Source organism: Micromys minutus (assembly GCF_963924665.1).
Source record: "Micromys minutus genome assembly, chromosome: 10".
Lineage (NCBI taxonomy): Eukaryota > Metazoa > Chordata > Mammalia > Rodentia > Muridae > Micromys > Micromys minutus.
The window spans coordinates 20,720,281-20,745,537 of record NC_137979.1 but is presented as its reverse complement, the minus strand read 5'-3'; the positions used below and the strand labels follow the sequence as shown (position 1 = coordinate 20,745,537).

Sequence of the window (25,257 nt, the reverse complement as noted above, 5' to 3'; positions counted from 1 at the left end):
CTGAATTCCGATTAACATCTTCCTTCCTACTGTCTGGATGACCGTGGGCAAGTTACTTACATTCTCAGAAACCCCTTGTAATCTGTGGGACATACTCCAAAGGAGAGGTTGCCCTTGTGTTAACGTGCTCAGTAATTTACTGGAAAGTCTGGGGTTGATAGAACTCATTCCACTTCCTGGAGGTCCCTTCCCCTTTCTTTAGTAATGTTGTCTAACAAAAATTTAAAGTAAACAATAAATCAAACAATGTACAGGGCACAAGGCACCAAAACTATAGGCAGAAAACTCCACAGGTAACAAAAGCAGATGACCAGGGCTCCAGAGTTACAGTCAGGAAACACCACAGCCCCCTCCACTCCCCTGCTTCCTCCTGTTTCCGATGAGCTGGCACTGTTCTGTCTCAACTCCTATCTTTTTCTTCATGTGCCCATATTTCTGATTTCTCCTTTTGCCCAGAGACTGGAGACACATCTTTACCTGCTTTTGCTGAGGCATTATGCAATGTGAGCTCCCCACTTCCAGAAATTCTCCTGCCTCAGTCTCTGGGGGCACTGCTTTTTATTATTATTGATCTGGCTCTTTGGGCTTCAGGTGTGTTTCCATGATCTCTCTCCACACCCCTTCTTTATGGTACCAATCCCCCATCCTCCTCACATTCTGATGACTTTTCAAATTATCTGTAGTCAGCCTCATTCTACTTTGTTCCTCAAACATACCTACTTTTAGGAATACCTCAGAAACATTCCTATTGTTCTTAGTGGTTAATTTCCCTGCACTAGTCTGGAAACTCCTAGAAGCCTTGGGGGCCAAATCTGAACCATGTGCTCTTTGTCAGACAACCTTGCTGTGTGTAGCCTTTAGGAGCCTCAAACTCAAAAATCCTCCTGCCTCAGCATGTGGAGTGCTGAAGATTTCCAGCCTGCTGCCATACTGGGTGGCAGCATACACGGTTTCACATTCCGAGCTTAAAGCCTGTGGTTCTCAAAAGGACGGTTGCTATGGCAGCAGCAGTACCTGGGAACTTAGAAATACATCTAGCCTCTGGAAACACCCTGAACCAGAAACTCTCTTCAGGTGGACCCCACCTTTCACTTACTCTTTCACTAAGTCCCCTTGGGTGCTTACCATCCAGCATTCAGATGCCCAAGAGATTAGCAGATTTTTTTCTCGTTTTCCTTTTTATTTAATCAAAGACTGGTGAATAAACATAAATACCGCACAATGACCAGAGCACTCCTCACATTGTGCACACACAGGCCAGTGAGCAGTAATCTCAAAGAAACTTCGAAATCAACAGAGAAATGCACTCAGCTTCCCCCCCCTGCTTTAAAAAGAAGAAAGAAGAAAAAAAAAAACACAAATACAGAATCTCGTCAGCACACATTCTCCTGTGATAAATGATTCAGACATAGTGAGTGTAAAGAAACCATATGCTAACATGTATAACCTTTGTTAATGAAAAACAAGCAGAAGCAGCCGTAATGATTAAGATAATTCAGTTACTGATAACTAGTTGTACCCAGAAGGGCCTTATCAGAAGGGAATCGTGCTGCAGAGAAAAGCTGTACACCTTGAGAAGTAAACTGCAAGACCAATGCATGCATGTTTAATACTGAAACAATCACAGCCCTCCAGAATTTCTCCACATTTGCTATAAAAGCCCTCTGCACTCAACTAAAATTAAAATGATCTTTAAAATATAATACTTCTTTTCAGCCACAGAAACTGCAACGGAAATAAATGTTCAGAGTCATTTTCTAAACAAAAACAAAAATCTATTCTTCTGATGACACGCATAATTCAACGGTCTATGCAAGATACGGTGCTCTATCCCGAGGACTAGGGACAAAAACCTCAAGTCAATGTTTAGTTTGGAGATAGTCAAAGGATTTTGTATTCCAGCAGGAGTTCAAATCTTCTGGATCTTTTCACCAATGACTTCTGGATTTCCTTTTCTGATTTTCTCTGTGGCATCAGCTTTGTAATTGTAAGAGCAATTGTGACCATCCGAGGAACTGTGCACACCACCATACACATTTTCACACCCGCATTCAAACCAAATAAGTCCCACTTTCTTCCTGCACATGAAACAACGATTCTTTTTTCTCTTTTCTTTTCTTTTTGCTTTGGTTTTTCAAGAGACTTGCTTTGCTCTTGAGATGGCTGCTGTGTCGTATAAGATACTGAAGCTTGCAGGTCTTCTGTCTCGGATACTGCTTTGTCCACAGATGAGCTGTCCACTTGGGAAGGTGCTACAGATTCTGATAAAAGTGACTGGTGTGATACAGGGCCTGGGTGCACAGGTGGAGACGTAGACTCTAGCGCTGACTGAGCATCTGGGACACTGTCACCTTTGCACGGCACTGGTAAGGATTCAGACAGACTGCCGACAAAAGCTTATCCTACCGTTGCTACCATCCTGTCTTTGAAGATGGTCTTTATAGCATACGGAACGCATGCCATTTGTACGAGGGTTTCCATAAAACCCGCAGCCAGTGGAGCAACGCATGGGTGCTTGGCTTTGATTAGTTTCTCGCTCCACGCTCTTCTGTTGCGCCCTCTCCGGCCTGACGCGCTGCCGCCTCCTCTCGCTGCGGAGGGAGGACAGGTGAGGCCACTGAACCTCCACTCGCTCCCCGAGATTAACAGATTTTAAGGTTGTTTTGTTTTGTTTTTAAGTAATTTTTCTTTCTTTCAAGACAGGGTTTCTCTGTGTAACCATGGCTGCCTTGGAACTCACTCTGTAGATCAGACTCACCTCAAACTCACAGAGATCCACCTGCCTCTGCCTCCTGATATTAAAGATACGTGCCACTCCACCCTCTTCCCCCAACCCTCTTCCTGGCTTCTGAGAATCAATTTAATTTCCAGCACCCACAAGCAGCTGACGGACCTCTAGTAGTGTATGATGCTCCTCTCTGGCCTCTGTGGCTACTGCACACGCATGTACACATACATAGACAGGAATAATAAAAAGAAATCTATCTTTAAAGAAAAAAAATGAAGTAAAATAAAAATTAAAAACAAAAAAACAGGAGCGGCTATTTCTCCCCACCACGAAAAGAGAACACCTACATGGAATTCTTCTGTATGGGATTTTGTCCCCACTAATACACTTATGTACATATTTATACATTATATTTAAAGATTTATTTATTGTATATAAGTACACTGTACTGTCATCAGACACACCAGAAGAGGGCATCAGATCTCATTACAGATGGTTGTGAGCCACCATGCGGTTGCTGGGATTTGAACTCAGCACCTCTCGAAGAGCAGTCAGTGCTCTTAACCACTGAGCCATCTCTCCAGCCCTTGTTTTATATTTTGAGTTAAGGTTCAACATATTTTATTTTATTGCTCAATTTATCTTTTAGAGCTTGTGTGTGTGTGTGTGTGTGTATGTAAATATATCAGTCTCTCATTTATTAACATTTTTATCGTTATAAAATAAAATAGTCTCAGGTAGCCCAGGCTGGACTAGAACTTAAAACCCTTTTGCCAGCTGGGTGCTGGGATTGCAAGCATAGTCTACCAGACCTGGCTTAGATAGGCATCTTTGATTTAGAAATATGTTCTTAATTTTCGTTTATTATTGTTGTTATTATCATTATTATCAAGGCAGAGTTTCTTTTACCTCTGGTTGTCCTGGAACTTGTTATAGACCAGACTGGCCTTAAACTCACAAGATCCACGTCTTCCCTTGTGATTGCTGGGATTAAAGACATGTTGCCAGGCACAACTAAATTCATAACTTTTGTGACTAGATAGACCATTTCTTTTGGTTTGCTTGTGTGTTTGTTTTTGAGATGATAAAATTATATCGTCAAGGCTAATTTTGAACTGGAGAGCCACCTGTCTCAGCTTCTACACTATCACAATTGTGTGATAACTAATTTCTTTTATCAGTTAAATAATATCCCATCTGTTGATGCCTGGCAATTTGTTTACTATCCATTCATATATGAAAAGATATCTTGGTTGCTGCTTCTAGTTTTTACATGATTGTGAATGAGCTGGCTACAAAATTAAGGTCCTGGCTGGAACCTCGGACCTCACATATGCCTCCACTAAGGTCTGTCCCCAGCTTCAGTGCATTCCTTTTCATATTGGTTGGACTGGCTGGTCCGGCACTCCTCAACCTGTAAACCAGGCTGACTTCAGACTCACAGAGATCCACTTGAGTGTTGGATTGAAAGGCCTGCTCTACACACTCAGCATTAAAAACAATATATATATATATATGGCGTGGAAACTTTTAGTTTGTTTGGAAAGTTGGTGGTTTCCTGGGGCACGCAAGTGAAAGGATGCCTTGCTAAAGCAGACACATGAAAGCATATGTTCCTGAAGCAGACACAGGTGGAAGGATGTTTGGCTAGAGCAGACACGTAAAAGAAGCATGACGAAAGAGGATAAATACAACCCCACAGACAGTGGGAGACGAGCACTGAGCGCTGGTTGGTTTGCTCCGCCTTGCTAGCCTTCGCCAGTGATAGACCTGTATTGGTTCACTTTACACAGTGTTGTTGACTTGTGGTTCACACAACTGAGAGAAACTCACCATGTGGTTCCTGCCAGCAGCTTGCTGCTTCAGTGGCCTTCCCTCGGGCCGGTTGGCAAGCCTTTCAGTTTCTTCTGGATTGAACCACAGCAGCTGGCGCGTGTGTGGTGTCTGTCTGCCTAGAGGACTGGTCTGCAGCTGCTGAGTCGTGTGTGGTGTTTGCTACAGGTCTGAACTGCTGCCCAAGAAGATGGAGCACACCCCCAAAGAACTATTGCTAAATGGGGTCTACTTCCCCCATATCCTGATAACTTTTCTCTTCCACTACCACTGGTAGGTGGTGGGTAAAAGGAGAGGTTGAACCCTTATTAAAGTTGATTGCAAAATAAATTTATGTCCCCCCCCCTCTGTGTGTGTACTGTACAATTTTGGGGAGAACTTTGTTTTGTTTAAGTGTTAGAGATGGAATCCATGGCCTATACGTACTAGGCAAGCACTAATCTACTGAGCTACACCCTTAACCTGCAATTCTAGAATTTCTATTAAGGCAGCACAATGGTCACAGCTCATTAGCCTTATAGCCTTAGGAAGAGCACAAGTGCCTAAGCCAGCAGAACTTTCCTTCTTTGGAAAGGGACTTCAGTGATCACCAGGGGACATCCCTGCTTCATCCCTCCTCCTGGGAGATGAAGTGGAGAACTTCAGGAAGTGAGCGGCATGAGCCCACTGTAGCAGCTCCTGGATGACAAATACCTTCCAGGCAAAAGCAGAAGGGAGGAGGGAAAAGTAGCATTACCACCACCTGTGGGCTAGGTAGTCCTGCGTTGCTTTATGAGAAACTGCTAGCTGGCATGGTGGTCCATGCTTATAATCACAGCACTTTGGAAGCTGAAGCAGGAGAATCCGCAGTTCAGGGACAGCTGAGGCTACATAGTGAATGTGTCTCTGGAAAAAAAGAGATGATGTGTAGATTTGTGGCAGAACACCTGCCTAGCATGTGCAAGGGGCTGGGTTCCACCAAGAACACCACAGAATGTAAAAAAAAAAAAAAAAAGTCAGCAGATGCCTGCTTTCATAACCTTGGTCCATGGGTACACTGGATTCTTTCTCCTTGCTGTGACCACGTGCCTCACAAGAAACAGATTAAGGGAGAAAAGGTACATTCAGCTTCATGGTTCAAGTGACAGAGTCCATTGTGATGGCCACTCAGGAAGCAGACAAAAATGGATGTTAATGCTCAACTGGTTTTCTTCATGGAAAAAATTCAGTCGAGAATCTCAGCCCACAGGGTGAAGCCATCTACATTCAGGGTGGGTGTGTCTTCCAAAAATCTAACCTCCCTGAAAGACACCCTCACAGATGCAAACAGAAGTATATTTCCTAAGTAATTGTAAATCTACTCAAGCTGACAATGAAGACTATCACAAGTTCCTTCAACCTGACCACAAACCAAACACATGCCTTTTTTTTTTTTTTTTTTTTTTTTTTTTTTTTTTTTTTTTTTTTTTGACAAGGTTTTTCTACAGAGCCCTGGCTGCCCTAGAATTCATGGCTGGCATTGAATTCAAAGAGATCCACCTGCCTGTGCCTCTTAGGTGCCAAGATTAAAGGCATGCATGCCTAGCCAAACACATTACTTTTTTTTTTTTAAGATTTATTTACTCGTTATTTATAAGTACACTGTAACTGTCCTCAGACACACCAGAAGAGGGCATCAGACCCCATTACAGATGGTTGTGAGCCACCATGTGGTTGCTGGGAATTGAACTCAGGACCTCTGGAAGAGCAGTCAATGCTCTTAACCACTGAGCCACCTCTCCAGCCCACATTACTTTTAAAACATAACATTTCACCTCTGGTCCCTGAAGCCTCATGTTGATCCTTTAAAGCATTTTAATAATAATATTACTTGTGTGTCTGAGCGTGTGCGTACACGTGTACCCGGGGGTGCAGATACATGCCACAGCATGCATATGGAGGTCAGAGAACAACTTTGTGCAGTTGCCCCCCCCCCCCCGATATTCTCTGTATTTACATTTTAGATGTTATTCCCTTCCCCCAGTCCCATCCCCCTCCCCTTCCCATTGCCTCCATGAAGGTGCTCTCTCTCCCAACCACCCTCTCCCACCTCAGTGCCTTGGCGTTCCCCTACACTGGGAAAATGAGACTTCGCTGGACCCAAGGCCTCTCCCGCCATTGATGCCAGACAATGCTGTCCTCTGCTGCATATGCACCAGGAGCCATGGGTCTCTCCATGCAAACTCTCATTGGTTGGTGTTTTAGCCCTTGGGAGCTGTGGTGGGTTTGGTTAGTTGATCATTTTGTTCTTCCCATGGGGTCGCAGACCCTTTCAGCTTCTTCAGTCCCTTCTCTAGCTCCTTCATTGGGGTCCCCGTGTTCAGTCCGATGGTTAGCTGCAAGCATCCTCCTGTTAGTATGGCTCTCGAAGAGCCTCTGAGGAGGCATCCATATCAGGTTCCTGCCAGTAAGCACTACTCGGCATCAGCAATAGTGCGTGGGTTTGGTGGCTGTGTGTAGTTGTTTTTTTTTTTTTTTATGTTGGTTCCAGGGATCCAACCCGGGTCACTAGGCCTTCACATCAATGCCTTTACCTGCTGAGAAAATAACAGCTACAACAATGTGAGGGAGGAAAAGATCATTTTAGCCGTGGCTCAGGGACACAGTCCGTCGAGGTAGGGAAGATATGATCACAGGCGCATGCCTCCCTAATTAGCCTGACTTGATATATGTGTATTTCCTTCCCTCATACACGTGCTGACTGTGCAGAGATAAAACTTCCACTCAGCAATCTGCAGTTCAGCTTTTTGTTTGTTTATTTGCTTGTTTGTTTGGGTTTTTTGAGACAGCGTTTCTCTGTGCAGCCCTGGCTGTCTTGGAACTCCTTTGGTAGACCAGGTGGGTCTTGAACTCAGAGATCCTCCCAAGTTCTTTTGTTGTTGTTGTTGTTTTCTTTTTAAGATAGGATCTCAAGCTGGGTGGTGGTGGTGGTGGTATGCACCTTTGACTCCAGCACTTGAGAGACATAGGCAGGTAGATCTCTGTGAGTTCAGGCCCAGCCTGGTCTAAAGAGCAAGTAGCAGAATAGCCAGGGCTGCATAGAGAAACCCTATCTCAAAAAAAAAAAAAAGTCTCACTGTGTAGACTCCAGTGGTTGGCCTGGTATTTGCTCTGCAGACTGGGCTAGCCTCAAACTCATAGAGATTAAACTGCCACCTCCTAACCTAAGCGCTGGGATTAACGGTGTGTGTCATCACACCACAGCTTCACCTTTTGATTCCTCTTGTGCATGAGCGTTTTACCTTCGTGTCTTATTTGGACCCCGTGGCCCAACGAGGCATTGTTTTATCCTGAAACTGGAGTTTCAGAGCCACCGTGTGGGTGCTAGGAACGGAACCTGGAACCGCTCCAAGATTAGCCAGTGTTCTTAACCACTGAGCCATCTCTCCAGTCCCATCAGATTGTCTTGATGATTGTAAAAGGGGTACTCCCCCCCACACCCCTGGGGTTCAGGAGGCATAGGGCTGTCAATGTCTCCGACTGGGCAGGTTCATCTTGGCTGCCAAAGCAACACCTGAAGCACTCACTCTGGTGGCAGTTTGGCAGGATCTTCCTGCCTCAGTTTCCAGGTGTTATTTATTTATTTATTTATTTATCTGAGACAAGGTTTCTCTGTACAGCCTGTGGCTATAGCTCTGTAGACCAGGCCAGGCTGGCCTCGAACTCACAGAGACCTTCCTGCCTCTGCTTCCTTCATGCTGGGATTAAGGGCATGAGCCATCATCACTGCCCAGCACATTTTACTTTTATCTTATGTGTATTGGTGTTTTGTTTGCACGTTTGTCTGTGTGAGCGCCTCAGATCCCCTCAAACTGGATCAGTTTTGAATTGCCATGTAGATGCTGGGAATTGAACCCCAGATCTTCGGAAGAGCAGCCAGTGCTCTTAACCACTGAATCATCTATCTCTCCAGCCCAAGATGTTACTTTGTAAGCAGCAAAACTAAACAACAAAAGACTCATCCCAATAAACACACAGACAAATGAATTAACAACAACAAAAAAAAAGACAAACAGGAAAAATAAAAAATAAAAAACACCCAAAATGGCAACAAAACCCCCTAACATTTCAGTCAAAATAAACCAGCACATGGCTAGTTTGGCTAGATATAGGTGTCTAGTTTTCTTGCTGGAGTCTCCAATACTCTTAGGGGAAATTTTTTTTTCTCTTTAAATGTCTAGAGATGGGGGCTGGGTGGGTGCCTGGCTCTAAGGTGGGATGTACTGGGAAACTAATGGGATCAATATAAACTATAGATACCTGGTGAAGAACAGGATAAGAGGAGAATTTATTCATTTTGGTTTAGATTGTCAAATGGTAAGCAGCTGCCTGGCAGTGATGAACGTCAGTAGTAATTAGTTAGTAGTAGTTAGATAGTTAGTAGTAAAAAAAAAAAATACAAAAGCCACATGATAGTGGTGCACACTTTTAACTCCAACATCCAGGAGGCAGAGGCAGGGGATTGCCTGTGAGTTCAAGGCCAGTTTGGCCTATAGCATGAGTTCCAGGACAGTCAGAGCCACACAGTGAAAGCCTGTCTCGAAAAACCAGACCAAGCAAATCATTAAGCTTCTGTTGAGCATGTACTGTATGCCTGGCACTGTGTCAGGACTTTTGGGATTACTTACCTTATTAAATAAGACAGACGAATGTGAACCGGCCAGGTGTGAGGACCTGGTACCCAGCCATCTTCCTTCTTACTCTTTTATTCATTTCCTTCTTACTTTTTTCTATTGGTTTATTTATAGGCAGAGTCTCTGGCTATCCTGAAATTTTCTCTGTAGTCCAGGCTGGCCTTAAACTCACAGAGATCCACCTGTCTGTGCCTCCCGAGTGCTGGGATTCAAGGTGTGCGCTACTATGGCTAGCTCCTCCTTACTTTCTCTTTTGAAAAGATCGGTTTGTATGTTTAACAACATAAAATTATTTGGGTGTATGAGCACGTATGTGCTTGCTTTTATATGGATATGTGCATGTGAGCACAGATGCCCATGAAAGCCAGGGGTGTTGGATTCCCCCACAGCTGGAATGACAGGCAGTTGTCAGCCGAACAGTGTGGGTGCTGGGAACTGAATTTGGAGTCTTCTGGAAAAGCAGAAGTGTTTTTAACTGCTGAGCCATCTCTCAGTCCTTAATTTCTTCTTCTTTAATGATTATTTTCGTTTATGTGCCTGTGTGTGTGTGTGTGTGTATGTGTGTGTGTGCGAGCTCGAGTGCTATGCATGTTGGTGCCCTTGGAGGCTAGAAGATGGTGTCTTTGGGAAGTCTGTTTTGGAAGTGTTCCTAACCACTGAGCCTTCTCTTAGTTTCCTTTCTCATCAGCACTAAAATGGAATTCAGAGCCTCCCAAACCACTTAGTGGGTTCTGCTGCTAGCTTACACCTTTTCCTTCTTTCTTTCTTTCCTTCTTTCTTTTCTTTTCTTTCCTTTTCTCTTTCTTTCCTTCCTTCCTTCTTTTGAGACAAGGCCTGGCCAAGGTAGTCCAGTGGATTGAAATTTTAGAGTAGCCAGAACAGACCTCTTTGAGAGGGTTTCTTCCAGCCTCCCAGAGGATGTGAAGGAATGCTTCATGGAGATTTCTTGGGAAAATTTTCAGGCATTAGGCAGAACTCCAAAGATCCTAAGGTAAGACTAGGCCTGAAAGGAGAAGCTGGGAGATAGGGTAGATCGTGTAGTCCCTTAGAAAGACTTTAGGCTTTTGGCGGTCAGCTAGAAGGGGTTTAAACCATCTTTCAATACAAGCTTACTGGATTTTCTTCCCAGTATGGGATGTATGCCCATGGAGGAGTCGGACAGGGACCTGCCCCTGCCACTCCCACCAGTCTCCCTCCCGGGCTGGCGTATAATTCACTCCATCCTTTCAGTTGTTTTTATGATGTACTCCCAGCCCTGGGAGCTCAGTTTCCCAACCAGAGAGCGAGTCGAAGGTATCTGGTGGTGAGTCCTTCACAAACTATCTTCCCTTCTCCTGAGGTACTGATTTTTAGGTCAATCACCGCGGAAGCCTCCCAGCCCAACACTGAGAGTTGGGGCCCAGAGAAACTGGAAATGCAAAATTGTAAGCGGGAAAGTCATCCTACAAATCTAGAGAATCCCCTTCCCCACCACCCTCAACACACCCACCCCTGGTCTGACACAATGGCTGGGTGGGGCCGAGGAACTGGCTTCCTCTGGAGATGGAAATCTGGGCCTTCAGTTTCCCCGCTTCAGAGGAGATGCAGGAACAGTGGTGTGACGAGGTTGGGCAGCCTTTGGTGCTCCGAGGGGATGGGAAGATAAGCTGAAAACAAAATCTACCTCAAACCATAAAGGTAAACTCCTGGGAGGGGGCGGGAGAGCTGCAGATGTGGAGGAGGGTGGAGAAGAGAGGCTTCCTGGGCCCTAAGTGTGGTTGGCTCACACCAAGACAATAGGTTGGAAGTAGGGAAGACAGACAGTTGTGCAAGCCAGACAGATATCCCTTGCTCAGAGGGAGGCACTGAGGATGGTCATCCGTATTGTCAGTCCAGCTTGCCCAGGGCTGCCCACCCTCGTTTGAACACCCCACCGACCCACACCCACCCCCGCCACGCAGCCGCACAGGTGAAAGAGCACACGTAAAATCGCCTCCTCTGCATACCTGAGTTTCAGCCTTTGCTAACCTCCAACACCTTGGATGCCGGATCCCTCACATCCTCTAGCCCAGTTTGCGCATGTGGAGCTTGGTGTGGTTGGGGGTGGTGGTGTCCGGTTGGGAGGAGGATCGGATTCCTGTTTCCTGCCCCAACTCACTCAGCCCTCGGAGGTGACTGGGAGTGGAGGGAACCGGAGGGTAAGCGCCTTTTGGGGCTCCGACTATCAAGGCTTTGTAAAGGCCTCAGCCTGGAGTGGGGAAGGAAGTAACCGAAGGTACACGGGATGGGGAAGGGTGGGTTCCCTGAAGGGGCAGAGGCTGGGGAACAGGAGGCCAAGCTTGGATAACCTCACCGTCTGGTTGGCTTACTGGCCCCATGGAGGGGCAGCAATCTAAGTGGTCTCTGGTACCTATCTTTTCTCAAGAACTTAACCTGGGACTTGGAAGGCTATGGTTTCTGACTGTTATAGGGAAGTTTGGGGCTCCCTGTGCCCCAGCTCTGGTCCCCATCCTCTTGGTCCTCAGGAGGAAGAGCAGCACAGGTCCACTGTCCCAGCACTGCTGGTTCTGTGCCTCTGCCTGGCCTTGTAGCCAACTCCCCGGCATTAGACAGGACCCAGCGTTCCCGCTGGAGCCTCTTTCTATGACCCAGGTGTAGCAGGAATAAGGATGGGAAGCAGAAGAGACCAGGCTGGGGCCTCCTGGTCTCCTGGGGTCAGAGGCTCCAGGAATCTTCACGGCAGGAAAAGGAGACTAAAAATAATCCGGAAAGGGAGAGTCCGGAGAGAGGAACTGGGAAATGGGAGGGGGAGGAGGGGCAGCCAGAGTAGGGAAACAGTGATGCGTCCCTCAGACCAGGCTTCACAAACACACACATACATACACACACGCACGCACGCACGCATGGACTCACACACACTGCTTGTACCACACAACACAGCATCGGTGCACACTCAACTACACCTATCCAGCAGCGCTGGATAACAGCGAACACTCGCTTACATAAACCCCCACACACAGTGAACACACCAGCAAGCTGAGTTCTCCTCCTTGATTCTTGTTCCCGCTGCTGCCTCCCCGTCCTCCTCAACGGCTTGTCCTTACCCCCACTGTGTCCTCTTGGCTTGACTGTGGCAGCAGAAATCAAAGGATAGAGAAGCTGGGCATTGTGACACAGCGCCAGAGGACGAGGCAGGAGGAACAGAAGTTTTGAGGCCAGTCTGGGATGCAGAATGGAGGTCCTGTCTTCAAAAAGGAAGGGTGAAGGGTGAAGAAAGAAGACAGTAGAGATGTGAAGGAAGGGAGGGAAATCAGCCTTCTCTCCTCCTGACTTCAGTCCAGGGGCTGAGGGGCACTTTTTCCTTCCACCCTCCTCAGGGGATGACTTCCGCAGAACACCCCACTCCTTGGAAACACTCAGAAGACGATGTCAGCTCAGTCTCTCCCTGCAGCAACGCCCCCTACCCTGAAGCCCCCTCGGATCATCCGCCCCCGACCCCCATCTCGGCATAGGGCTCCACACTCCCCGGGGCCTCCCCACAATGGCTCCTCTCCGAAAGCCCTTCCTCAAATATCCAATGACGCATCAGCCTCAGTGTGTGCCTCCATCTTCTGGGAGCCCCCCACGGCTTCCCTGAAGCCCCCTGCTCTTCTGCCTCCCTCAGTTTCTAGAGCCAGCCTGGACTCTCAGACTTTCCCTGACTCACCTTCCAGCACACCGAGTCCCAGCCCAGTGTCCCGGCGCTCCATCTCCCCAGAACCAGCTCCCTGCTCTCCGGTGCCCCCACCCAAGCCCTCTGGGTCTTCCCGAGCACCTTTGCCCTTGGGCCCTATGCCTCTCCAGGATGGCTCTGCTTCGGCCCCTGGCACGGTTCGCAGACTGGCCGGCAAGTTTGAATGGGGAGCTGAAGGCAAGGCCCAGTCCTCAGACTCCCTGGAACGGTGCTCCCAAGGGAGCACGGATGTGAATGGGGAGAAAGAGACTCCCCAAGTCGTCCTTTCCGGGAATGGGTCCCAGGAGAATGGCACTCCCGGTAAGCATATTTAAAGGGCTAATATTTCTAATGTAGATTTTATTGTATTTTAAATTTATTTATTTATTATATATAAGTACACTGTAGCTGTCTTCAGACACACCAGAAGAGGGCATCAGATCCCATTACAGATGGTCGTGAGCCACCATGTGGTTGCTGGGATTTGAACTCAGGACCTCTGGAAGAGCAGTCAGTGCTCTTAACCACTGAGCCATCTCTCTAGCCCCTAATGTAGATTTTATGATTGAGAAATATATTTTCTGTGTTTCTGAGTTTGCAGTCAGGATGCAGGAGATCTGTAGATACCCGGGTTGGTCCTTGATGTGGGACGAGGCGTAGTTGGAATGAGACAGACCCCCAAGGACTTCCTACTTAGGCAACCGCTTCTGTCACAGATGCTGCCCTGGCCTGTCCTCCATGCTGTCCCTGTGTCTGCCATGTAGCAAAGCCTGGCCTGGAGCTCCGATGGGTGCCAGTGGGGACTTCTGACGACATCCTCAGGGCCCCCTGCCGGGCCTCCCCACTCCGAGCGTCCCGCTCCCGCATCAACCCTCCTGTTATTAGTCACCCTCCGGTTGTGCTCACATCCTATCGCTCCACTGCGGAGCGCAAACTCCTACCTCCCCTCAAGCCCCCCAAGCCAACCAGAGTCAGACAGGATACCAGCACCTCTGAGGAGCTTCAACAGCGGGACCTGGAACTGCCTACGGAAGATGGGATCCAAATAGCTACAAAGGCCTGGGAAGGTAGGGAGAGGGGACGGGGCTAGAGCATAGGATCTCTGGGTTTTGGGGACATCGGTGGAGTGGGGTGGGGAGTGAGGTGGGATGTGGGGACGGTTGGGATGTGAGGGGAGGGGATGGAGCTGAGGGGCGGGGATGGAGCTGAGTGGCCAACAACACCTCTTTCCATGCCCTGGACTTTTCGGTGTTTTTTTTTTGTTTTGTTTTGTTTTGGTTTTTTTTTTGTTTTGTTTTCTTTTCTTTTCCTACCCTCTGCGGCTTCAGCTTCGGGGTTAAGGGGAGTGGGAGTCTCAGTGCCAGTGTTCACTAGGGCTAGGGCTCAGTGTTTGGAGTTTAGCTCTGGTCACTCTGGCTTCTCTCTCCAGGGGACAGACCGGAAGAAGCTCCTCAGAATGCTCCTCCTGTAGCCTTGGAGGGAAGGTACTGAACTCCCTACCTTTGCTCCCCCTTCTTACCTCACCACATTCTCACCTAAGGGCAGACTAACCTTCAAGTTCAATGAATACTACTTTACTCAGGCAGAAGGGGGAAGGGTCAGGGATCCAGAAACAAGGAGCCCAGGTTTCCAGTCTGACCTCTGTTCTTTAGTAGTTGTGCAACCTTAAATAAAGTCTCTTTTTCTGGGTCTCAGAGTCTTTCTCTAAGAAATAGGGATAAGCATGCCTCTGTTATATTGGGTTATTGAGGCACTCAGCGGACTGAGGCAGGAAAGTTAGGAGTTGAGGCCAGCCTGGGATACGTATCCCAGTTCAGTTTCAAAACAACAGCAACAACAGATCAAAAACAAAACAAAGCAACACTCAAACAAAAAGAAACAAAAGGCAGGGCCAGGCTCTGCTTAAATTTTCTTATTGTGAGTTTATATTTAAAATATTTGAAAGATCTATTTCTATTTAAGTATTTATTGAGTCTTTTTTTGTTTTGTTTTGTTTCTCTTTCCAGACACAGGGTTTTTAATGTGGCCCTTGATGTCCCAGAACTTGCTTTGTAGATCAGGCTGGCCTCAAACTTACATAAATCCTCCTGCCTCTGCCTCCCTAGGGCTGGGATTAAGGGTATACAGTACTATGCCTGACTAAAATTTATTTTTAAATGTGCTGTGTGAGTGTGAGTGCACGTTCAGGTACTTCCCCCCATACTCACAAACACACACTCACACACACACTCATACACACACAGTCATACACACACACTCATACACACACACACTCATACACACACACTCATATACACACACACTCATACACCACACACTCATACACACACACACTCATACATAAACACACACTCATACACACACACACTCATACATAAACACACACACTCATACACACACACACTCATACACACACACACTCATACACACACACACTCATACACCACACACTCATACACACACTCATACATAAACACACACACTCATACACACACACACTCATACATAAACACACACACTCATATACACACACTCATACACACACACTCATACACACACACTCATACACACACACTCATACACACACATACTCATACACACACACACACACACACACACACTATAGGTTCAGTTACAGAGCAGTGTAAGCCATCTGATGTGGATGCTGAGACTCAAACACGACTCCACTGCAAGGGTAGCACATTCTCTTAACCACAGAGCCATTTCTCAAGTCCTCTATTAAAATTATTGTTAGCAAAACCATTTGGCAACCATGGCCATCCATTATGGTTGTCTGGGCTTGCTAATCATCCTAGACTGGTTGTTTTTTAAATCAGAAGTAATAATCCAAGTATACTCGTTTGTTCAGAAAGTATCTACTATAGCAGCTTGTGGCTTTAGTGAATGGCGGGCAACCGGGAGCAGGAAGATGGAGAGCTACATGTGTGAGAGTTTGAGCCGGGAGCAGGAAGATGGAGAGCTACATGTGTGAGAGTTTGAGCATATGGAGTTTTACCAAGCCGCTAAGATCCTCCAGACAATGCTATGTGACAGGGCTGGCGGAAGGGACTCGGAAGTGTCTACTTGACAGCAGTTGATGGGGCAGGACTCTCTAGGACCTGATTTGTGGAGGGCCTCCCCTCCAACAGGCACAGACATCTGGAATTCCATTAGGGGAGCTTTCTTCTGGTATCATGGGAGTTACTCCTACACAGGTATTCCTTTCTTTCTCCACAGGGAGGAGGAAGGACTGGAGGGGCTGAAGGAGCTGCAGTGGGAACTTCCCCTGCAGGACGGTAGGTCTTTGCTGTGGCCAGCGGAGGGAAGGGTTCTAGGGCCCTGGACTTCCCTGATGTTCTCTCTCTACCTTCCAGAGCCTTTATACCAGACTTACCGAGCAGCTGTGCTGTCGGAGGAGCTGTGGGGTGTGGGTGAGGATGGGGGTCCCTCTCCAGCTAATCCTGGAGAAGCTCCCACCTTCTCCAGGCTCCCTGGACCTCGAAACACTCTGTGGCAGGAGCTCCCGGCTGTGCGAGGCAGTGGTCTCTTAGAGAGTCTAAGCCCTCAGGAAAGGCGCATGCAGGAGGTGGGAACCCCTGGGTGGGGCTGAGAAGTGTGGGGATGGGGAAGGTACATGACCTGAGTCTTGGGGTGGTTGTGAGGTGGCCCGCTGCCTTCTCTACTGTGGCCCTGCTCTCCTGTCTAGAGCCTGTTTGAGGTGGTGACATCAGAGGCCTCCTACCTGCGCTCCCTGAGGCTGCTGACAGACACCTTTGTCCTGAGCCAGGCTCTCCGGGACACACTCACCCCTCGGGATCATCATACGCTCTTCTCCAATGTGCAGCGAGTCCAGAGTGTCAGTGAGCGGTCAGTGGGGCCCTGTCTTCCTTGGGCCTTGAGCATCCCCTTTGGCTTTCTCCCTCGTCTGCATCTTTCCTCTCATTACCCAGTTACTGTTCAGCACTGGTAAACCAGACTTTCTGTCCCTCTAGCAATTGCTTCCGTCTATACTTCCAGGTTCCTAGGAACACTGCTGTCTCGTGTTCGTTCCTCTCCACACATCACTGACCTGTGTGACGTGGTGCATGCCCATGCAGTTGGTCCTTTCTCCGTGTATGTGGATTATGTACGGAACCAGCAGTATCAAGAGGAGACGTATAGCCGCCTTATGTGAGAATAAGTGGTTTTTCTCCTTTCTCCCTGGGAATGTGTTTCAAAACCAACCAGTAATGAGTTAGAAAAATGAGAGCACTATAATGTAATAAAATGGTCAGCATCACTACTCTCGTACTTTTGGACATTAGTGAGTAAAATAAGAATTACCTGGACACAGCTCTGGGATACCACCAGAGTTAATTTGATGAGGAAGACAGTAACGCTATAAGTGATTACCCGGTGAGTGGTGTATGTGCATGAATACACTGGACAAAGGGAATGACCACTGGTGTTCCAGATAAGACATCTTAAGATGGGGCATCTTGAGATTTTTTTTTAAAATCGTCGCTGATCAGAAAAGCATTTGAAATATATGAATTGTTTGTCTCTGGAACATTCCACGTAAAGGTGTTGAGTAGCTGAAGTTACAAAAGCAAACCCGTGAAAATGAATGAATTGTTTGTTTCTGGAACGTTCCATTTAAAGGCGCGTAATTGAAATGATGAGAGCAAACTATGGATAGGGGTTTCTGTGTCCCAGAGTCGGAGGAACCTGTGAGATCTTGTTAAGGCTGAGGCCAGAGCTGGCTGGGGGCGTTCGGGACCCCACTTGAGGCAGCCCATAAGGGTCTGGGCTTTCTTTGCAGGGATACAAACGTGCGCTTCTCTGCAGAGCTGCGAAGGCTACAGAGCCTCCCCAAATGTGAGCGGCTCCCACTGCCCTCTTTCCTACTGCTGCCCTTCCAGCGCATCACCCGCCTCCGGATGCTGTTGCAGGTACTGCCTCAGCCTGGTGCCTGTCCTCTCCCACCAACCCTGCCCTGGAAACTCGCCAAAGCATCTGGTCTAGTTGTCACCATTTCCCACCCCACCATGACCGGAAAGGTCTCGGGACATCTTCCAAACGGGCCTCGGCTTCCTCAATGCCTTAGGGGACAGATCGGTTCAGAGAAAGAGCCTCCTAGACTTTTCTGCTCCGCCTCTAACTAGTTGAGATTTCCAAAGGAACAAACAGTGGTTTTTGGGGAGGACTGAAAAAAAAAACCTTAGCTATTTCAGTGTTTGTGAATTTCGAAGGGGAATGGTAGACACACAGATTTATAGTGTATCTATAAAATTCAGTTTTTATGGTGGCTGTAGGGTAGGCTGAGCAGAGTTTCCCTAGTGTGTACAGTACAAAGGTAGGCCCTGGATACTGAGTAACTGACTAATATAATAAGTGAAAATTCTGCTCAGTGGGATAATACTGAGAAAGGGAAAGGGAGGTTTGGAGGAACACTGTTTTGTTCGTTTCTTTGATTTGTCAAGACAGAGTCTCTCTGTGTGGCCCTGGAACGTGCTCTGTAGATCGGGCTGGCCTTGAACTCAGAGAGCAGGGATGAAAAGTGTGCGCCCAGCTTTCTTTCTCCCGTTTTAGACAAGCTCTCACTCCGTAGTTCTGGTTGGCTTGCTCGGCATTCCAGGCTGGCCTGGCAGCAGGGATCTGCTTGCCTGCACCTCTGGGGGTAAAGGTGCAGCCTTCCTCCTGCCTGGCTGTACTGGAATCTCGGTGTGCAGAGTCTGCAACTCGATGATGGGAAAGAAGAAAGACTGCTTTGTTTTGAGATAGTTGGCTTTGGTGTTTGGTCTTTGTTATTGTTTAGAACTCACTGCCGGCTCAGGCTGGCCTCAGACTTGCAGTCTTCTGCCTCAGCCTTTCGGGTGTTGGGATAACAGGGTGTGTACATACTGTCTTTTACATTTTTTTTTTGTTATTTATTTACTTAGTGCCTCACTCATGCTAAACAAGCGATCTGTTATCGAGCTGCCAACCCAGTCGCCTTGAGTTTTATTCTTTTCTGGCATTAAAGACAATATAACAGCAGTAACGCCACACTGATTCAGGGATTGCTGAGTGTGCCAATACTCTAGACGTTCCACACCGGGAACCATTTTTTTATAAGATTTTACAAAGGACAGTACTGAGTTGCAGTTTGAATAATTTGGCCCTAGGTTATACAAAACTAATGGATGGAGCCAGGTTCGATGGTACATGCCTGTAATCCCAGCATTCCAGAGGCTGGGCAGGAGCATTCAGACCTCAAAGCTAACCAGAGCTGTGTGCAAAAAAAAAAAAAAAAAAAAAAAAAAAGCCGTCTCAGAAAAACACACACGCTAAAAAAATAAATAGAAATTCAGGCATTTCTAACTGCCCTGCTTTATCGTTAGGCTAGTAATTATTTTAAAAAAAATGATGTGCCAAGAACTATGCTAAATCCTCGTTATTCCTTCCTCGATTCCTCATGTTAACATGCCAAGTGCCAAGTAGATATCAGCCCCACTTATAAATGGAGAAATTTGAGCTCTGAGCACTAACCCTAATTGCTCAGGCTCTGGCAGCTGGTTAAGGGGGAGGTCTCAACCCTAAACATTTGGCAAAGCTGGGCTGCGTCCACAGCACCTCAGAATCTCGGGGCCACGGAGGATGATCTCGGTTCCTTTCCTCTGTGTTTCCAGAATATCCTAAGCCAGACAGAGGAGGGGTCCAGTCGTCAGGAGAATGCCCAGAAGGCCCTGGGTGCTGTGAGCAAGGTGGGCAGAAGGGAAGCCGAGGAGGGAAGAGGTGCCAAGTGGCGGAGGGGAAGTGGAAGCGAATATGCTGAGATGGGTGACTGGATCCTCCTCACCAGATCATTGAGCGCTGCAGCGCTGAGGTGGGGCGCATGAAGCAGACTGAGGAGCTGATCCGACTCACCCAAAGGCTGCGCTTCCACAAGGTCAAGGTTAGTCAAGCCCAGACTTTCTATTTAGCCTTTCCTCAACATGCTGCAAGGCTAGTCCCTTCTCTTTTTTTTTTTCCTCCCAGGCTCTACCCCTGGTCTCCTGGTCACGGCGCTTGGAATTGCAGGGGGAGCTGACCGAGCTGGGGTGTCGGAGGGGGGGTGTGCTCTTCACCTCCCGCCCGCGCTTCACTCCCCTCTGCCTGCTGCTCTTCAGTGACCTGCTGCTTATCACTCAGCCCAAGAGGTGGGTCCTGCGTGGGAGGGGAGGGAGCCTGAGCCGGAGTAGGGAAGAGGCATCTAGCAGGACCCTTGCTCTCCTCTGAACGCCCTCTTCCCTGGGCAGTGGGCAGCGGCTGCAGGTTCTGGACTATGCCCATCGCTCCCTGGTGCAGGCCCAGCAGGTTCCTGACCCATCTGGACCCCCTACATTCCGCCTCTCGCTGCTCAGCAACCACCAGGGCCGCCCCACCCACAGGCTACTCCAAGCGGCCTCACTGTGAGTCGCCTCTGTTGAAAACACCTTGGGGGCTGGGGAGATGGCTTAGTTGTAGAGAGCTTGCTTAGCACGCCTGAGCCCTGGGATTCAGTCTTCAGCAGCCAAAGAAAACAAACCAGTCTGGTGGCGAACCTTTATCATCTGAGCATTGGAAAGACTGGGGATAGGGAATGTGAGGCCAGCGTGGGCAGTATTGTCAAAACATGCAGTCAAGCAAGCCACACTTAGGATCCTCAGACTCTGTGTTCTATTTCTATTCTCTCTCCTCTGTTGCCCTTACTTCATCCCCCAGGAGTATCTCTTGGGCCAACTATGAACCCCCTCTCTCCTATGTTCATCACTAGGTCAGACATGCAGCGCTGGCTGGGAGCCTTCCCCACCCCAGGTCCCCTTCCTTGTCCCCCAGACACCATCTATGAGGACTGTGGTAAGCTTCTGTCAAAGGGCAGAGGGGAAGAGATGTGAGTCTAAGGGGAATATGGGATGGCAACTGAAAAGAGCAAGGGGTCCAACAGAGGTGTTACCTCCATTTCACCAGAGTGTTCCCAGGAGCTTTGTTCAGAGCCATCAACACCTTCCAAGACTGAGGGGCTAAGTCTGGAGTCCAAGGCCCCCCGGAAGAATCTGCACAAGAATCCTGAAGGTGAGCCAGCCTTTTCATCTACTCCCTCAGTAAATATTTCTCGAATAACAAATACATTATGTGTCATGCTATACCCTGTGTATGATTTTTCTCCCAGGCTGTGCTGGGATCAAGCCCTTGCCTTACACATGATGAGCAAATGCTACGCTAATGAGCCACACGCTGGCCCTGAAGTATGCTTCCTAATGAGGAAGTAGAAAAGAATAAGTGAGCCTGGTGTGGTGGTGCTGATGTTGGTCTCTGTCACTTGGGAGGCACAGGCCGTCGGATCTGTGCGATTTCAAGGCTAGCCTGGTCTATATAGTGAGTTTCAGGCTAGCCAGCTGATATCTGTAGCTCTGTAGTTTCAGCACTGGGGAGGCTGAGGCAAGAGGATTGAAGAGGATTGATGTTTGATTGGATTACATAGTGATTTCTGAAACAGCCAGCACTAGATAGCAAAACAAGTCTAAATGGGATAAATAAATAAAAGTTACATGTAGTTACATGTAGCATGTTAGAAGGGGACAGAATGGGACAAAGGATGGAGAGGAGTAAGGAAGGCGGGGATTTTAGGGTTCTGTAGGATCTTAATCAGGTGAGACAGACCAGCTAGGAGGCAGAGTGTGAATTCGACAGAGGTGATCAACCCAGGCATTCAGTGTCTGGAGGAAGAGTAGACTAGCAGGGGGGCATAAACAGGGCAATAAAGGCACTGTCAGGACGCCATTGTGCCCAGAAGGGAATGCTGGGAGCAAAGGAGGTCAGAGGTAAGACAGATAAGACCTCGAAGCCCTTTGCAAGGATTCTTTCCTCAGGTTTATTTTTCTTTGTTTTTTTTTTTTTTTTTCCTTTTTTTAGATTTATCTATCTTATTATCTTCTGTGTGCGAGTGTTTTGCCTGTATGCATGTCTGTGCACGTGTGTGTGCCTGGTGAGGTCAGAAGAGGGCACTGGATCCCTTGGGACTGGAGTTTCAGGTGGTTGTGGGTCACCATGTGGGTGGTGGGAATCAAACCTGGGTCCTCTGGAAGAACAGCAGTTTCTCTTAACTGCTGAGTCAGCTCTGGAGCTCAGGTCTTCTGATTGTGTGATGGGAGCAGTCACTGTAGGATCCCGCACAGCTGACGCAGACCCTCTCAGATGCTGATATCCTTTCCGGGAGCATTAGTGGCTGGAGCATTAGTGGTTGGCGTTGAATGCTCTGATCTTCTCCACTAACCCCCACCCCACCATGACCTGAGGCCTAAGGATCCCCCTCCCTCAATCCCATCACCTGACCGCTGGCCTGCTCCACACACGTCTTTTTCCCTTCAGGTTGGCTTAAGGGGCTTCCTGGAGCCTTCCCTGCCCAGCTGGTGTGTGAAGTCACAGGAGAACAGGAAAGGAGGAAGCACCTTCGCCAGCATCAGAAGCTCCTTGAGGCTGTAGGACCCTCTTCAGACACTCCTGACACCCCTCAACCTTAGGGCAGGCTAGTGAGGAGCACAGATCGCGACACTGGCAGCAGCATGGGGAAGACAAAGTCTGCCTGTCCATCCGTCCAACCATCCATCTACTTGCTGTCAGTGGAAACACTACCTCTAGAGGCAACCAATAGGGATAGAGCAGCTAATGAAACAAGACCATCGGAGCCCACCACAAGAAAGAGGGCTTTAATGTGTTGCCAATGGAGATGGAAGCTAAGTACAGAGTGGCCAAGGCTGAGGCCCTGGCCACTGAGTATCACAGTATGTCCACAACCAAGGGGCATTGCAGTGAGAAATGGTGTCATCAGAGTAGTCCTGTAGACAACAGGGATGGAATAGGACCCATCCAGCCAAAGAAGATAGTGATTTGGGCCTAAGAGACTAATAATCACTCTTGTTGGTTTTACAGAAGCCATTGATCCTGCTTTTTGAGTATAGGAAGTATTAAATTAATCTAATACTTCTGCTTTGGGGCTTCTTTCTCTGCCTTTTTAAACCACTTCCTTTCTTCTTGAAGAATCCAGAGAATGCATCTCAGAGAACGTGAGTGCATGTATGTCCATGTATATATATATATGTATCTAGGAAGGCAACTGTGTTGAATATGGTGTGTGTGAGAGAGAGGGAGAGAGAGCACCTCTCCTGTCGGTGACTGAACACTTCCTTTCCTTTTTCTCTCACATTTATCCTCTCATTTTCTCCAAAGAAGCCATATGCCCTGAGTTCCAAAAGAGAGTTCTGAGCAGAGCTGGCCCAAAGACTGGGAGTGAGGGCCGTGGATTTTGGGTCTCTTGGTCTTTCTGGGTTCTATGATAGTTGAAGGGTGGTATCATGAAGCTGTTGGTGGTCTGCCAAGGAAGGCACTGAGGGCTAAGCAGCTGGGATCTGAGATCCTCTGCAGTCTGTGACCCTCTTCCTGTCCCCATCACTGACCTCAGTGATCCACATCTGCTCTGCATCATCCCTGAGCTTGAATTGTCATCCTGATGTCAGCCAGCCTCAGGCTGCAGAACAAGGTGGATCCCAGGCCAGCCAGCAACAGTCCTGAGCTTCTTCTATCCTGACCCTTTCAGAAGCAGAAGACTGAACTAGGAGGGAATAGAGAGCTTCTGGTGTTGCTCAGACTTAGCCTAGGTTTCTGCTAGAGAACCTGTCCTGTGTGATGCTGAAGGGCTGAAGGCAAAGACAGTAGAACAGATAGTTGCTGGACTTGGGGCCCAGACCTGGGCATAGGCTTCCTAAACCTTCATGACTGTGCAATACTGTTCCTTCATGAATGACAACCAAATAGAGACTGCCTACATGACTATGGGAGAGGTGATGACTCTGGGGACTTGAAGGCAGAAGGGCACTTTGTGTGTCCACAGCTTTCATCCAGCAAAGTGCCAGCTTGGAAAACTCTCAATAAATTTTGGTGTCATGGTGTCATCATACCGAGGCTCTTCAGATCCGGGAAGAGCAGTGGTCTGCAAACACAGTGGGGACAGAGTGCTGGATGCACCAGTGCCCAGAACAGGTGTCGGCTCCGCTGGAACTAGAGCTTAGAGAGCAGGTCCAAGGTCTGCCTGCAGTGTGTTGGCTCCTGCACAGTTTCTTAGGGGAGCCATGTTTGCAGTGGACTACAGCCACTGTAGCTGGGGTTGTTGGAGGCTGGGGAAGAAGGCAGGGTCACCGTGGTTGGAGCTGATTGGAGGGTACAGTGTAAAGTCAGAGGAATAGAAAGTCAGCAACAGAGGCCTTTCACTGCCCAGTCAAGTGTCTGTCTGACTCCATTCTGTGCCTGCTCATTGACCACCTCTTATGTGCCAGGCACAGTTCTTCTGGTAGACAGAAAAGTCGGTGTAAAAAATGCCCTTCACCGTAGGGGGCCTATATTGGTTTGAGTGGATTCTGAAATCAACACATTAATAGGTAAGATGAAGTTAGGATGCACTGTTACAAAGAAAAGACACTCTCCAAAGGCTGTGACAAAATGGTATGGGGTTAGGGAGACAGGGAGACCCTGGAGGAGATGACATCTGACCCAGGTGACAAGGGGACTGTGGGCCAGAGGTTGTAGGTAGAATCGGTGGAAACAGACCTGTTGTATCTACAAAGGTTTCTTAATGGGTGTTCCTCTCCACCAAGCTCCCCTTTTTGTTTCAAAAACATTTTTTTTTTTTTTTTGAGACATGGTCTTACTGTATAGCCCAGGTTGACCTCGGAATCTTTTAATTTTCCTGTCTCAAACTCCCAACTGCTGAGGATGATGGCATGAGCCACCGTATCAGAAAGAACCTTTTCCCTCTTTCACATGAGATACAAACTTGGGGCTGGGATGCCCTGTCTCAAAAACAAACAAAAAACAACTACAACCACCCCCACCCCCAAAAAACCAAAGCTGGATATGGTTGTGTATGCCTTTAATCCCAACACTAGGGAGGATGAGACAGGAGGATCTCTGTGAATTTAAGGCCACCTTGGTATGTATAGAGAATATCAGGCCAGCCCACAGACACAGTGAGACCCTGCTCCCCCAAACGAAAACCAATTTATTACTGAAGTCCAACTAAAGGAAAACAAGTTGAGGAAACTCTTCTTCGTTTTTTAGCATAATAAGTAAACTTCAGTGATTCCCGGCTCTCGAGATCCGAGCCTTTACATAGACATATTGCCTTTTGAATAGGCATTTGATGATTGAAGTGTGTGGGTTTGTGCGCGTGCACACAGCCCAGCTGGCCTCAAACTTTCTGTGAGGTTGGCCTTGAACACTGGATCTTTCTGACCCCATCTCACAAGTGCTGGCTCCGGACTTGTGCCGCCACACCTGGCTTAGCGATTAGGTTCTCGAGAATGGCTAACGGGTTAAGC

General features: G+C 48.0%; 1 protein-coding gene and 1 pseudogene across 5 annotated transcripts; one reads left to right on the top strand and one right to left on the bottom strand.

The window, feature by feature from the left end:
* Positions 1–1,909: 1,909 nt before the first annotated feature.
* LOC308425149 (AN1-type zinc finger protein 6-like) lies at positions 1,910–7,810 on the bottom strand (annotated as a pseudogene). Its single transcript has 3 exons — positions 7,779–7,810; positions 2,185–2,591; positions 1,910–2,053 (listed from the first exon to the last, which is right to left on the bottom strand). The product of its transcript is annotated as an AN1-type zinc finger protein 6-like (transcript).
* A 2,987-nt stretch (positions 7,811–10,797) lies between these two features.
* Positions 10,798–23,801, top strand: ARHGEF15 (Rho guanine nucleotide exchange factor 15). 4 transcript variants are annotated; one of them, XM_080922540.1, is made up of 16 exons: positions 10,798–10,890; positions 12,570–13,225; positions 13,621–13,971; positions 14,334–14,388; positions 16,142–16,200; positions 16,279–16,490; positions 16,611–16,771; positions 16,922–17,074; positions 17,706–17,835; positions 19,555–19,629; positions 19,728–19,820; positions 19,904–20,064; positions 20,164–20,316; positions 20,661–20,743; positions 20,855–20,959; positions 22,256–23,801. In XM_080922540.1, exons 2-16 carry the CDS (start codon positions 12,619–12,621, stop codon positions 22,405–22,407), a joined length of 2,550 nt encoding a protein of 849 aa, XP_080778666.1. In that variant the 5' UTR covers positions 10,798–10,890; positions 12,570–12,618; the 3' UTR covers positions 22,408–23,801. The 4 variants fall into 4 exon arrangements, with proteins under 4 accessions (XP_080778666.1, XP_080778669.1, XP_080778667.1 ...); XM_080922543.1 differs by having other exon boundaries at positions 20,213–20,316; positions 22,256–22,392; XM_080922541.1 differs by lacking the exon at positions 10,798–10,890 and adding an exon at positions 11,357–11,390.
* The last annotated feature ends 1,456 nt before the right edge of the window (positions 23,802–25,257 follow it).

What these genes read in the sequence shown, in the direction of transcription:
- ARHGEF15 (XM_080922540.1), top strand. Translation starts at nt 12,619, where the DNA reads ATGTCAGCTCAGTCTCTCCCTGCAGCAACGCCCCCTACCCTGAAGCCC. An exon ending in CCTGTAGCCTTGGAGGGAAG is followed by an intron (nt 14,389 to 16,141) that starts GTACTGAACTCC and finishes CTTTCTCCACAG; the next exon opens with GGAGGAGGAAGGACTGGAGG. An exon ending in GTCCAGAGTGTCAGTGAGCG is followed by an intron (nt 16,772 to 16,921) that starts GTCAGTGGGGCC and finishes CTATACTTCCAG; the next exon opens with GTTCCTAGGAACACTGCTGT.